Consider the following 15,346-nt stretch of genomic DNA (forward strand, 5'->3'; position numbering starts at 1 on the left):
CTACAACTGGACTTAACAAGATGCTCCGGGAGATTCAGGATTCTTTGACCCTCCTACACACCAAGATAATGCAATTGAAGCTACGTTCAGTTCTGACTCTAGCAGCAGGATCAACTACTTGCACTCAAGAATGCTGATACTGGGATCAGGAACAAGGTGGATGGTGTGCTTTCCAAGATAGATTCGGTGGTCTGCTCTCTCTTCAAACGAACCAAATCCTAACTTCTCTTATCTTTGGCTACTTTGAACAATTTCTTGTGGGCTGTAATTATTAAACACTCTTTTGGATTCTTTGCTTTCTTCATTTTCTTTCTCATTACTCTGCATATTGATTGATTCTTACTGTCCCTAATGCTTCTTTCTGCTTGCCTATTATGCTTGTGTGTTTGGATGGCTAATATTATGAGATAAATTTTTGAGCAACTTGCTTGGTGCCTCGACTGTTGACTCTCTAGTGCTGCAGGTACAACATTTGGTTTTGCTAATGACAAAGGGGGAAGAGATAGTGTGTGTCCACAAAAACAAAATTTTTATCATAGTTCCTTGTATCTTCTGCTTGTCTCTGTTCCTACCTATGTTGCTCCTGTTCCCAAATCCCAGTCTGTAGAGTTGTTTACACTAGGTTAGATTGTGGATAGTTTGTGTAGTTGAAATTTTTTATGTAGTTTAGAGTTGCTTTTCAAAAAACAAAAAACCTTAAAAAAATTTTTAATTAATTGTCATAATTAAAAAGGGGGAATATTGTTATTTCACTATTTTGATTATGACATATAATTAATGTTTATATTTTATTAGTTTAATTCGGTTTTTAGTTTCCTTGTTAGAAGTAACTTGTTTATGTCTTAGTTCTAGTTCTCTAGTTTGTTTTTGTTTATTTTATTTATCTAGTTTTAATACGGTTAAAAGTCTTTAGGTTCACAATAAAATGGTAAATACTTATGAAGGTTTGATTAAGTGTTTAATCAAGTTTAAAATCATTAATTATTTATTTGTGTTATCCGATTTATATTATGGTTATAACAAATGAAATATATGAAAGATTCCATAATATTTTGTTTAGTGAGTGTATGCGCAGCATTGGTGTTTTCCTAGAAATAGGAGCCGCCAAACATTAACCTAAGCTATCGCGCCAACAAAGTGAACGTTGAGTAGTTCCTAGAATTTAGGAACCACAACAACCTAGCTATATATGAGGCGTGTGATCATGGAGAAGTGGCTGAGATCATGGAGAAGATCGTGGAAGCCCAACACTCAACTGCCAACGGAAAGATTATAACGGACAAAATGGAGAAGTGGCTAAGAGTACGTGTGTTCATGGAGAAGAACATGGAGAAGATCGTGGAGAAGAATTCGAGTAAATAGGTCTCTACAAATAGATGTTTGTAACGGATTTCTAAATAGAACTTTCAGAATTTTTATGTAATTTCTTAGTGAAAGTTTGCTCGGTTTTTCTTCTTCTTAGACATTGATGTATTATAGATTAGGTTGAGAGAATCAAAATCTGTAATCATTCTTGAGAGAAAAAGAGAAAGAGAAAGAGAAGAGAGAAAGAGAAAAGACTTCGAGTGAAGTCAAGGGAGAAGTCAACTGTTCAGGGGAACAGGCTGACTGGGAACAAGTTCCTAGAGGAACAGAGTTGGTCCGAGTTTAGGTTGTACAAAGAGAGTCTTTTGGCCTAAAAGTGATTAAAGAGAATTGAGTCAAAATCCCTATGGTCAAGGTTTTTCTTCCTATTGGGCCTAGGAAGTTTTCCTTGTAAAAATCCGTGTTCCTAGTTCTTTCTTTATTCATGCAATTAGTTCCTTCTTACTTATTCATTCTTTTATTTCTGCAAAAAGTTTGAAAATCTCTCCAACTACAATTCAACCCCCCCCCCCCTCTTGTAGTTGCTTAAGTGTTCGTCCAAGACTAACAATATTTTTGATATTTTTGTTTGAAGCCCCCTTTGATTTGTAAGTGAATTTGTAATTTAGAATGGGAAGGGGGTAAGATAGTCTCTTCATTCGGGGACACCATAGTTCCCCCTTTCCCTTACATAATAGAGATATGTTGTACTTTAATTCTTGAATGATATTTTATATAAACCTTTTTACCTTGATAATTTATCGCTATTATATAATAGAAAAAATACGTCCAAATATATGTAAAAGTTTCATTATATATAGAAAACACTATAAAAAAGTAAATAATTTTTTTCCTTGTTTAATTTCTAAATTCTGATTTCACTACAAATACACCTCTATTTTTTATCATGACCCACCTTTAATTGTGAATGGTTCTTGAGAATAGTGATTTGTAAGTAAATTTTTGTAAATGTTTTTGACGTTCTAGGTTATTAGTTTTAGTTTGTATATTAATTTTAAGTTTTAATAAAGTTTCCTGATTATTTAAGTGATTTGCGTGATTTTTATAACGTGATTTTCTCAATTGTATAGGTGATTTGTAAAGTTTCTTCTTTTAAGTGATTTGTAAGTGAGTGTCATAAATTTATTTTCGATATTTTAATTTTGACATTCCTTTTGTAATTTAGAAAGAGAATGGAGACAAAATAAGCGTTTCAAAAGAGGACACCATTGCTCCCTCTTCAATTACTTGATTAGAGAGGGATAAGGGACTTAAATTGTAAAAAAATAACAAATGTGCTGGCTGTGGGGTTCGAACCCACGCGCACTTATGTGCAGCAGATCTTAAGTCTGCCCCCTTAAACCACTCGGGCAAACCAGCTGATATCATTAAAGACCAAACTTTATTTATATAGACTCGTATTAGCAGCAGATCATTTCTAACCCTTCTATGATCCATTACAGTTAACAGCTTCTTCAAAGTTCTAGAAACACCTTCATCTTTTCTTCCAACACTTCAAGAAAAGAGAGCCAGAAAGAAAACCCTAGCATTTGCAAATCAATCTCAATCTCCACAGAGGAGGGAGAAAATATATATATAAAAAGCTTGAATTATTCAACAATGGCGGATCACTTAGCCTCGATTTTCGGTACAGAGAAAGACAGAGTGAATTGTCCTTTCTACTTCAAGATCGGAGCATGCAGACATGGCGATCGTTGCTCCAGACTTCACACAAAGCCTAGCATCAGTCCTACTCTTTTGCTCTCCAACATGTATCAACGTCCTGATATGATCACTCCTGGCGTCGATGCTCAGGGAAATCCTATTGATCCTCGCAAAATTCAAGAACATTTTGAGGTATAATTTCTATGTCATTTCATCTTGTTTTTCTTTGAGATTGTATCAGTTTCTTAAATTTCATGTTGAATCTTGCGGTTGATTGATTGTTTCTGTTTCATATGAAATTATGTTATTTATGATTTTACTAATCTAGCCAGAGCTGCTTACAGTTCTGTTATTATGTTGTGACCAAATTTGCTTGTTGATTGATTTATTATTCTTGTATACAATTCTGCATTTTTTTTGTAGTGGGAAATTTTGCGTGTCCATTGTTATATTGATAATTTTAAGTTTGTATTTCTCTCTCGGTTTTTATTTTAGCCCTAAAAAATTTATTTGGTTTGAAATATTAGTTTAGGAGTTTATGACGATAATCATGTGTTGATAGCATAGTTCACACTTCACAGTAATCTATGTGAGTGACGTATGATATACGAATTATTGTTTATTGAGTTTTTTCGATTTCTTTCAGTTCTATGAAGATATAGTTTTATCCTTAGTGTTGTTAACTTGTTATTGCTGGGAAAACAATGATGAAGCTGAGTTGGAGTGACCAGTCAACAATTCGGTTAATGTATGTAGTGGTTAAATCTTGCTTGTTAATTGGTGATTTTGATTGATATATGCATGCGCCATGCAGCCATAAATCCATTTTCTAAGATGGTAGCATTGGTTTAGGAATGTATGATAAAATAAGATGTTTTTCAGATAGTTACTATAATTTATTTGAGTGAAGTATGATGTATTCAGCTCTTTGATTGGTATTTATCTTTATGAATATTATTGGTTTATCCTGTTGCTTTGATTGCTGGGGAAATTATGATGAATTGGAGTTGTTTTGAGCTGATTTGACTGTTGTTTTCTATACATAGAAGGAGATTGTTTTCTCCCTTCTCTGGTTCTGTTTGCTTGTATAAAGTGATTTTATAGGTGTAAATATTACAGTTCAAAAGATCTGTTTAACTTTGAAGTGTAGCACTCTGTCTTGGTAACTAGCAGAGAGCCTCCATGTCTAGATTAGTTAGCTGACGACCAATAGGTGGAGAGATTGGGACTAAAGCTGAGAGACAAAATGTGATAGAAGATTCTGATTGATAGAGGGAGTGAAGTTGCAATTGACTTCTTATTCAAATGATTTCTGTTAAATTCACAAGGAAGAAACACAAGCAAAGAAAATGTCTCCATCTTGTGATGGTATAGTACTTTAGGTTGTCTGATGCTTGTGTGTTTATGGTTTTTGACTTTTGTTGTTTGTTACTGTGCAAATCTGTTTTGCTTGTTGGTGTATCTTCTGACTATAATGCTTGTAATGTAAGTTGTTTGGTGCGATCTTAAGATATCCAGGTGTCATATTGTATTTTACTGTCCAAAATCCTTTTGAAAGTTGAAGCGGAACTTAGATTCAGTAACTCTACTAGCAAGTAGGTAGTTAGTTTGCATTGGTCTCTTTGCCCTGATCATTATTTTGGGGTGAACTCCCAGGATTTCTACGAAGATCTGTTTGAGGAGCTCTGCAAATATGGAGAAATTGAGTCTTTGAATATATGTGACAACCTGGCTGACCACATGGTAAGTATTTCCTTTCAAATTAACATTTCATATGGCCATAATCCGAAATTGTTGTTGATCTTAGTTATGCTGTTATATCCAATCTTTGGCAGGTGGGCAATGTCTATGTTCAGTATCGGGAAGAAGAGCAAGCTGCTGATGCTCTCCGTAATTTGACTGGGAGATTCTATTCTGGTAAGTTTCTTTTCTGATGGAGAATATTCTGTTTTGGAAGCCTTTTTAAAAAAAATTTTAAGAGTTTGACTCAATGCAATTGTACCTGCAATGTGCAATGTAGGCCGTCCCATCATTGTCGATTTCTCTCCAGTCACAGATTTTCGTGAAGCCACCTGCAGGCAATATGAAGAGAACACTTGCAATCGTGGTGGTTATTGTAACTTCATGCATCTGAAGAAGATTAACAGGTAAACTCAATGGTGACTTATAAAGACTGTTTCATTAGTATTTAATGCTGAAACATGTGTTGGTTTCATTACTTTACGTGGTCAGAGAGTTGAGACGCCAGCTGTTTGGGAGGTACAGGAGACGGCGCAGCAGAAGCCGAAGCAGAAGCCCATACAGACGCAGAAGCTATGACTATGACGATCGCCACCATGGGCATAGTCATAGTACCAAAAGATATGATGACAGGGATAGCTATTATGAGAGTCGGAGTACGAGACATAGGAGCAGTAGTCCTCACAAGCATGGAAGAAGCAGAAGTCCTGCTGGTAGGAGAGACAGAAGTCCCATTAGGGAAGGAAGCGAAGAGAGGCGCGCAAAAATTGAGCAATGGAATAGGGAAAAGGAAGAAGCTGAACAAGCTGCTAAGACACAGACTGACACTGGTAACAACAATGATGGTTATCATAATAAAGCTGCACCATATGGTGAAGAGAACTATGGTTACCAGCAGCCAGTACCACAGCGTCAGGAGGGATATGGATATTGATCAACTTATGACATGGTTCGTTTCTTGCTTTCTATTTGCACTTATATAGAGTGTGTAGTTGGTTGGAAAACAATTTCCAGAAATGTGGTTTTTCACATTTTCCTTATCTTGGTTGGTTTTTCCAAAGGTGGAACATTTTCCTTCCCAGAATACGATGTTTTCTTTCTTATTATTCCATCTTTCCTCTTTCCTCTTTCCTCCTCTCATCCAACCTTGCCATTCCATTTCATTCTTCCTTTTCTCTCTTAACTTTCCACGCAAGAAACCAATCAAAGGAAAACTTATTTACCATTATGCTTTCCTGGAACATGTTTTCTTATGGAAAATAATTTTTCTGAAATTTATTTTTCTGTTGAAAATGTTTTCTGTCCAACCAAACGGAGCCTGAGTGTGACTTGTAAAAGATTACAAATTGGCATAGGCCAAGAGTCCTATAATTGTATCTTACAGCCCACTTTCCAATGTGCAGGTGTGCAGATTCTATGGACTGTGATATGTGTTTCTCCTTTCTTTTCCCCTTTAGCTGTGCCTTTCGTATTGCATGTCGTGATTCTCAACTTGTTTTTTGTCATGTTCGAAATGTGTTCTTCTCTTCTCTTTCCTCTTTTCAAATTATAAAACTATTTGATTTTTAAAATTATAAAAATGTTTAATTTGCTTCTGCCTTTATGTGTGTGTGCTGGTGTTGCTTGCATAGCCATTATTTTTCCTGTATCAATTTCTCTTGAAAAGGGTAAATAATGACTGAAGTCTGTTGCAAATAATGTCTGAAGTCTGTTACAAATAATGTCTGAAGTACCATCATCAACCTATATATTTTTGCTGTATCCTGTTTTTCCCTCTGCATTCATATCTAGGATTGATCAATAACATAAATGTGAAGCCTTATTCTTCTTTCCCGGGTTCAGGATATTTTGCAAATACTGTGATTCTCCTTCGTTCTCTTCCCACGTAATTTTAAACTTGTCTTCGGACTATATGTGTGTTTATCAGCTCTGTTATGCTCCTGAGGATATTGTCTAAGGAGAAGGACTCATGTCACCGGTCACATCCTTGGATTATTATACTCGTTTCCTGCATAGTCTTGTGGTCTTATCGTTGCAACTGATTCTGAGGTGGTATTAGCTTCAAGTACACCTCTTGATTGCCTATTGTGGTCCTTTTTTTTTTTGAATGAAGTCCTTGTTTGAGTATATACAGTCAGGAACTTGAGCCACAAGTCTTCACAGAGTAGTGACAGCAAACTCTCACATGGTTATCCATTAGGTTTTTTTTCCTCTACAACCTATCGAACTAATTTCTCTTTTATTTCCTGGGTCAAGATCTTACATACCGTTACGGTTTTTGCAGGTGCAGGTTTCCCTGCTCAGGAACAAGTACTTGTTCTAACAACAGCTTACGAATCGAATTTTCTGTACAGGTTACCTTTTTTGGCAATTGGAGGGTTGCGTTTGCAGGTTGCAGGTTGCAGGTTGCAGGTTTTTATCTGAAGGGGTGTCCCGATAACCGGATTTAAGTTTGTGGTATAGGAGGAAGTCTGTTCCTTTTCGCTTGATATGAAGTCTGTAGTGAAAGTCAAATGCCTTTATTCAAGACCCATTTACCATGAAGCTTTAGGATTTTGTTCACTGATATTTTGCTTAATTTCTGTAGGATTGGATCTCGATTCTGTATTCTTATCAGAATGTGAGTTCATGTCAACTGAGTTATGCTGTTATGATTAGTTCAAATACTGTGTTGATTAATGAGTATGTCATTTCGCAAACTGTATGATCATGTGCCGTAGTGACCTCTTTCCAAGTAGGCTAATCAGTTCACGCTTTCCCTCTCTTCAATAACACTAGTTCACGATTTCCCATTTAAGCGTAGTGTTAAAACAAGGCTGTATCGTATTGTCAAACAAGGCTGCATCGTATTGTTGTATGACCCGTGTTGTATACGCACTGTAAAGGTATACATAAACTGCTTTTTAGGGTGTGTAAGGGATATCTTCATGGTCTGAGCTAATGAACCATGCATGTGAGTAATGATTATCTAACCTTTATAATCCAAACATTCCTCTCTCAAGCTTGAACCTTATTGTCTCACAACTTTAATATTCTTCTCCCATGGTACTTGGACATTTTTTCTGAAATGAAAATGTCACTAGTATCTGAGTATTATAACATCAATTTTTTTTAGTGAGAAGAAATTTTGACAAGTTGGGCTGATTATGGTGATTTAAACTTGCTGAACCTCTGTTCTGTTAGAATAGAAGAGATGTTTACTTCCAAATATTTTCCCTACAAACTCTCCAACAGTTTTTTTTTTTTTTTTTTTTTTTGAGGAAAAAACTCTCCAACAGTTGATTCCCATTGGCCATTGTCAAATAACTCGTGCAGCTCAAAATACATGATCAAAAAAGTCGATAGTCTAAAATCTATATGATGTAGTACGATAAAGAAAAAACGTCCAACTATCGATGTAGTATCAAACAGTGATTTTAATTTACTAATAAAATACTTATAAAACAGGTGGACAATTCATTATATATTTATAGCAAATTCCATTTATAAAACAGGCCGACAGGTTGGTATACATTTTGTACCCGAATATCAGGAGCATTTCTCCTCATATAAAGGAGACAGCCTAGCACAGGAGAAGAAAGTTCAAGTCTCGTACTAGAAAAGTCAAGTAGAAATCTGAGCCAGAAAGCTAAACGACTGAGAGTTTAGAATTTACAAACTTGACAAAGACACCAAACAAAAGTGCTCAAACATATCATTTCCTTGAACATAATATCCTCACGAATATAGCAATATTTTTCGGAACCACAGAACACTTGACTATAGTTCTTACTCTGATTTAACATCCTCCAGAAATAGTCACTCGCTCCTCTACGGAAATTCAAAAACAGGAATACAGACCAAAATTTGAGACTAAGCTATTCCTTCTCTTCTTTCTACCATTCGTACAAAAATCACACATAAGCAAAAAAATTAAATACTCTACTTGGCTGAGTGCTTAGCCTTGTTGTGAGATTCCAGAGCAAAGTCTGAGTTGAAGGTCCTGCAACAACAGGTTAATACAACAGGTCAATTTTACACCAGAGCACCAATTTACATCAGATTGATCATTCACTTACTTTTTGCAAGGCTCACAAGAAACTTGGCCAGCGGACTTGGGGGTAGCCTTGTCACCAGGAGTCTTGCCACCTTTCTTTGATGGATGTGGGGTTGCTGTATGAGCGCCCTTCTTCCCATCTGCAAACAATCATATGTTAGCACCTCAAGTCAGCTTCTATAAATGCGTTTCATAAATACATATTTAACATCCCAAGAAACAAGAATCACCTGTTTTCTGGGGGGTAACTAGCTTAGCCTTCTTAGACTCAGGTGTCTTGGCATCAACATTGGTTCTTTTCTTGCCAGATTCGGGCTACAAACACAAAATCGGTAAGTGGACAAACATGTCAACAAAAAAAAACAAGCTAAGTAACTAATTGAATTCAATAACCACCTTCTTTGCAGGTGTCTCTTCCTCAGAGTCCTCATCATCAAGGTCCGCATCACTATCATCACCCAAACTTTGCATATCCTGCACGGTAAAGTGTGGTTGTGAAAATTGCAAAAACCACAACACCAAATTACCAAGGAAATGGTTGAAATGAAAACTAGAGTAGAACTCCGACAAGTAGATGATTTAATTATAAACTTCATGCATACTTGTCATTGATTGTTAAAACACTAAAACCTAAGAAATAGAAAAGTTGTCAGCCATGGAGTACGAAAATTTATATACTAGTCAAACCAGGAATGAAAAAATAAAAAATAAACACCTCACCAACTAATTAACCCGTCCTAGAGGAATTTATAGTTTGAAAAAGAAAACCCCACATAAAACATATCAACTACCTCATCAGAGTCATCTTCATCGTCATCATCATCTTCATCTTCACTGTCATCTTCATCAGAGTCATCTTTCACATCTGGCAAGGATTTGTTACCTTTACCTTGCTTTGCAGCAGCCTTAGGCGCAGCAGCTGGAGCAGCAGCAGTACCTGAGAGAACCTAAAGTCAGGGCATGGATTAAAAAAGCACAATACATCAGGTATTTGTAAAGAACATTGTCTACCATTTTTTTCTCTGTGTAAAACAGGAAGATCCATCCCTTCCTCATCAGAGGAATCCAAGAACATGTCATCAGTACCATCAGCAAGAAAGAGGTCAAGGAAGCCAAATATTTTTCAACTCACAATAGAAATATATTCTTGAAAGGTTTAAACTAACATAAATGAAAACAAGAAAAAATTAACAAAGTCAACTGGCCAAATATATAATACAACAAATAAACATATGAACATCAAATATTTTCAACTAATATACTTTAAAGCCTTGATTGGCAATATGGTTGAAGCATGTGGTGTATAAAACTATAAGAAGGATATTCTTCTGGCTGACCCATCTCAGACTTGTATCCCATGAGGTGCACAGTTCCATTCTTCCAGTTGTGAGAGATCTCAAATTCCTTCTCAAACACCAAATCTATAGACAATTGAGGGGTGGTCTTGCTTAGCACCCCCAACACTAGCTTTTGGTCGCCCACTTTGACATGAACCATTACCGGCTCACCATCCTTCTTCATCTCACCAAGAGTAGCCTAAAAAATGCATTATACAAAGTAAGCCATATTCCAAACAAAGCTAAATAATTCATCAATACACTAATTAATTAGCTCAAGTACCTGAGAAAGGTGGACAACATAGTCTTCCTCGAGTGTCACCTTGCAAGGCCCTTTCGAGTTTACTTCAATACCTAGATAAATTCAACACAAAGCATAAAATAAATAAGAATTTGTAGGACACATAAAGCCACCAACTGAACTCTGCAAAACACAAGGTTTGAACTTAAAATCATTTGCATTTTGGCAATAACAGCAACTAGATTTTTTTAAATTAGTGTTTTGACCTAGTCAAGATACTAAAAGCTACTTAGAAAGCTTGTGCCAAACACGCCCATAGTATATTACTCTCAACGAACCTACAGAAGTGGCAAATCCTGCCTTTTTCCTCCTCCCAACACTCAAATGTCTCATCGCATTTTTTTTTTTGCAAAGTCATTATTATTATATACTATATATACTCCGTCCAATGATTTTCTATTTTACAAAAACTACAGAGAAAATGCAAACATAATTTATTACTATTGATTATCACGATTAACAAATAGCAAAAACAAAACACTAAAATGTAAAACCAATATCTAACAAACAAGCTACCACAAACTACTACCAAGGTTTATGGATAAAAACATCACAGATTATACCATCACACAAAGCTCCAATAATATCAAGAATCAAAAAGTACCAACAAAAAAAGAGAGAAAAAGGAAAAATCGAAGTCATAATACAATGAAAATATAATGTACAAAATGAATGAAAGCGAATAAAGAAAAAAAGAGAGCGCTTACCCCAGAACTTCATGGCCATTGAAGGTTGAAGATGAAGGAAGAAATTAGGGTTTAAGGAAGGGTTTTAGGAGGAGAGAGAAAATTAGGGATTTGAAAGAGGCGGAACAGAACAAGGGTTGAATAGTGAGAGTTTATAGGTGAGTTGCCTTGCCAGTTGCCGCCCGGCTTTTTGCCATACTGGCTTTTAAAATTTACTACTACAGACTACAGTACTTCGTTTAGAGCATCTGCATTATGCAACGGTCACGATTGAACTCGAATATTGCAATCTCACATGATTTCAAATTGACTTACTATTCGTGTATTTTTAAATCTTAAATAAATAATGTGTATCAGGGATTTGAACAAAATAGAGATGGTCAACCGTGCAGGCCTTCCCACCTCGAGGGTTGTGTGGGTCGGACCGGCAAAAAGCCCGGTCCAGCCCAGCTAAAATCATGAAATTGGTAGATGTGTCGTGGGCAAGATTTCTTGAACCCATCCCACTAAAGTTCGCTACGAATCACGAAATCTGTCCAACCCGACCCATGAACTGGACCAGCCCAATCCAAGTAAATATTGAACCAAATTGTGTATATTTTAATCAAATTGTATATATTTTAATCAAATTGCATATATTATAATTCAATCAAATTTAAACATAATGAAATTATTCATTAATATAAATTATTGTATATATTTGAATTCATTTTAAAGATTTTATGTAACAATTATGAATAATTTCAACGATTAAATAATTTTGAAGAAAAAATTCTCATGCCGGCCTGCCAGTCCGTTCCAGCCTACTAGACCCACGAACCGCCAGAACCGCTTCCCGAACCGTGAAAATCGGTAACATACCGGTGTGTGCCAAGATTTTTCACCCCGCGGACCAACCCGCCCAACCCATGAATTTCACTGTCCGATCCTGAACCGTGAAATCGCAGTCTAGCCCGCTACGACCCACGGTCCGGCTCGCCCAACCCACACTAGTGGCCATCACTAGAACGAAACAAAAACAATGCTATTTAAGGATAGAAGAGATACATGTTTTGTTTTTAGAAATGGGACAATCAACAAATTATTTAGTCATGATAGGTAACCTTTGTAAATTCTTTTAGGAAAAATTCACAAAAAAGAGCTCAACTATTCCTCATTTACTTTTATAAGTCTCAATTATTGATTATTCTCTATAGGACCCATGCTTTATATTTTATGACTTTTATAAGTCCCTAGCAGGTCCCTTACTTGTTGTAGTAGGTTTAATGTGGAACGTGCTCTTAGTTTAATGAACACATGATTTTCCCCCTCCCTCCTTTGTTTAAAATTTCACCTTTGTCTTCACCCCTTCTGCGAATTTCTTTCACTTCTGCGAATCTTCCTCTATCCCTCTCATCTCACCATGGCTGCTCATCAACATCCCGAAGGTTTTTCCAATTCAAGACATTCAGGAGGTGCGCAATTGGATATGGTTTGTAGCATAACATTCCTTCGAAGCTGAGGACTGTCAAAATTGGAGGAGAAAATCAAGGGAGGGAGATTTATGGGTGCGCGTTGTGGCCTATAAGTGTAAATTAAGGCTCAAAGTTTCATTCTTTTCATCATCATAAATTAGGGTTTAAATTGGGGCTTTGTTAATAAATGCAAAATTAGGGCTTTCACATGAAGCCTTTGAAATTAAGGCTTTTAGGGATTCAAAGTTAGGGCTTTGTTAATGCAATTGAGATACTGATATTTGAATTTTTTTTTGTTAGGCTGAGGATTGCAAATTTTTTAGATAGAAATGCAAGGAGTCTGACTGCCCTAAGTGTATTGACTAGTGACCTACAATCAAGACTGTTGGAGCAGTACACTTCAATTGTTGAACTGTAGCTCCAGTATAAGTTTCTAGAGGAGAAATTAAAGAAATTGAAGATGAAGAAAGGGAAATTGTGTGATGTAGTTGTTGTGATGAAGATTGAGTTGGCTAGGCCTACGGGAGAAGTTGTTAAGAGTGCAAGGGGGAAAATTTTTGCTCTTGTTGGGTTGTTTATTTCATGGGTGTTGTTTGGTGTTGTCTTGGTTTTCATTAAGAAAGTATTAGGGGAGCGGGGGAGTGGGTATTTGGAATGTTTTGTACAAGGGGGTAAGTAAGTAGTAGGAAAGTTGTTGTGATGTTTTGTAATGGATGTTATGTACTCCTATTTTGTTAATGAATAAAGAATGATTTCACCAATATCAATTAATGTTGCTAAACTAGTGCAATATTAGTATTGTTGCGAAAACACCATATTCATATAACAAGGTTGCAATGTTGCATCCAATACCATTGTTTTCACTAAAAATTTAAGATTTTTGCATCTCACAATTGTTTTAACAAAGACAATCAATCTTCCAAATGTTTTTCAATCTTCCAACTGTATTAACAAAGATTTAACAAAATGTAAACCATCTAATTGACATGATAACAAAAGAGGACATTTAAAGATGACCTAGCCAAAGCTGGATTATCTTCATGAATGGTTGGTTGATGCTTGACTACCTAATGGACAGCATAACGTTGTTGTAACAGTAGGTTGAGACGCCAACCTTGGACCTCATCTCTCTCCAGGAGTCAATAAAACAACAGTGATGATAATGAGCATTGTTGATCAAGAAAACTAATAGTAGCCAAAAAAATTCAATTGAAATCAAGTAAATACTCACATTGAGCATTATTGATCCATCTTCACCAATAATAACACCAATTTCTTTTGGCATCTGTGACAAGCTAAAGTCGTATCACCTAATCAAAAGTAATCCTAAATTCCTCTAACAAATAGTAGTCAGGGAAGTAGGGTCGAATCCACGGGGAAAAATAGTGCTCTTTTCCTAATTGTCAATCAAATCTAGATTATAGAGAACAACAAGTGTTGTTGGTTATTATGCTAAACTAACAATAACTAAATCAAGAATATCAATAATAAAAAGCCTAGGGTACGGGTTCACCAATGAACAATAATTCCAGGATGAAACACAACAATCAATCATTAATAATGCAGTTACACAAGTTGGTTTGTTCTCTCGAATCGAAATCAACCATAGAATGATATTAACAGGCTCTCGCAATTTATTAATACCAAAACTACCTATTGAAACTAGCTTTAATATCAAGTTATACCTCTCGGCGCATAACTTAATATTGCAATACTATAACAATCAAATCTGGCCAAATTAGATTGAATAGAGATAATACATCCAATAGGAATCAACAAACATCATCAAATATCAATACTTTATAAACATCCCTTCATAATTTATCATGGATCCCCTAAACCCTAGAAATAAACTACTCAATCATATTTGAAACAAACATGCTCATCGTGAAATAAGTAAACATGATGAATAAACAATCAAGAACTAAACAAGAATAATAAGGGAAGAGAAATAATACCAATTATAGAAATAATCTTGTGAAATTCACACTTCTATTGAAAGTTCAATGAATAAAAATGAGAAAAAGTAATACTAGGGTTCTTAGGTAATTGAAAGTGCTTAGAAACTAAAAGTCGAAACTCTAATAATAAAACGTAGTCTTTTAATTATGAAAAGATAAGTAATTTATATATCCATCAAAAACTGGCGCAACACGCGCTTCAGAAACCTTAAAAGCACCCCGCCTGACCAACCCGGGCGGAATCCGCCCGGTCGGGAGGTTGTCATGTCATAAACCATATAATAGGAAATAGCAGCCCCACCCGGTCGGGCCCGCAACAAAATTTTTTTTTTTATCAAAATCTTCTCCAAGAGATGAAATTTGGCTAAGTAAGGGCGCCCGGGTACACGGGGCAGATTCCGCCCGGCCGGGCGGTCGTCAGCCTGCACAAAATCTCAATCTTCAAAATGTCATAACTTCTTCGTTATTCGTCGGAATTAGGCAAGTGAGCACTCGTTGGAAAGATCTTGAAATTTAGAATCTAACACAATTGAAATCACTCTATTTGGATTTGTATAACTTGATATATAATCAAAAGAGTGGATTGGAGTCATATTTCTACTTCTTTTATTATTCGCTTTGCTTCAAAACTCTTCCAACTCAATGCTCGTATTCTCGAAAGTACATTATCTCTTGTAGTGATATAAATGAATAGGAAATGTACTAAAACGTGCTAATTCCTATAATGATCAATCTGAAAATACAAACACACTACAAGGAGCACATTAGTAGTAAAAATGGCTCCGAAGAGCGCAATTAAGACCAATAATGAATGAGGAACGG

At 35.9% G+C, this 15,346-nt stretch overlaps 2 protein-coding genes and 1 non-coding gene across 7 annotated transcripts; 1 reads left to right on the forward strand and 2 right to left on the reverse strand.

The window, feature by feature from the left end:
• Positions 1-2,640: 2,640 nt before the first annotated feature.
• TRNAL-UAA (transfer RNA leucine (anticodon UAA)) lies at positions 2,641-2,724 on the reverse strand. The gene has a single exon. It is a non-coding gene; the product is annotated as a tRNA-Leu (tRNA).
• A 76-nt stretch (positions 2,725-2,800) lies between these two features.
• On the forward strand, positions 2,801-7,448 carry LOC104903643 (splicing factor U2af small subunit B). 5 transcript variants are annotated; one of them, XM_010691714.4, is made up of 6 exons: positions 2,801-3,201; positions 4,666-4,752; positions 4,845-4,926; positions 5,030-5,156; positions 5,242-5,698; positions 7,034-7,448. In XM_010691714.4, exons 1-5 carry the CDS (start codon positions 2,965-2,967, stop codon positions 5,681-5,683), a joined length of 975 nt encoding a protein of 324 aa, XP_010690016.2. In that variant the 5' UTR covers positions 2,801-2,964; the 3' UTR covers positions 5,684-5,698; positions 7,034-7,448. The 5 variants fall into 5 exon arrangements, 4 of the variants coding, with proteins under 4 accessions (XP_010690016.2, XP_010690017.2, XP_010690015.2 ...); XM_010691715.4 differs by having other exon boundaries at positions 7,104-7,448; XR_791513.4 differs by having other exon boundaries at positions 2,802-3,201; positions 5,242-6,949.
• Positions 7,449-8,416: 968 nt separating this feature from the next.
• On the reverse strand, positions 8,417-11,289 carry LOC104903646 (histone deacetylase HDT1). Its single transcript, XM_010691717.4, has 9 exons — positions 11,131-11,289; positions 10,406-10,476; positions 10,110-10,321; positions 9,797-9,867; positions 9,577-9,722; positions 9,182-9,259; positions 9,016-9,100; positions 8,808-8,925; positions 8,417-8,731 (listed from the first exon to the last, which is right to left on the reverse strand). The coding sequence occupies exons 1-9, from the start codon at positions 11,147-11,149 to the stop codon at positions 8,671-8,673; spliced, it is 861 nt and encodes a 286-aa protein (XP_010690019.1). The 5' UTR covers positions 11,150-11,289; the 3' UTR covers positions 8,417-8,670.
• Positions 11,290-15,346: the final 4,057 nt, after the last annotated feature.

This window comes from Beta vulgaris, chromosome 9 (genome assembly GCF_026745355.1).
Source record: "Beta vulgaris subsp. vulgaris cultivar EL10 chromosome 9, EL10.2, whole genome shotgun sequence".
NCBI classification, from domain to species: domain Eukaryota; kingdom Viridiplantae; phylum Streptophyta; class Magnoliopsida; order Caryophyllales; family Amaranthaceae; genus Beta; species Beta vulgaris.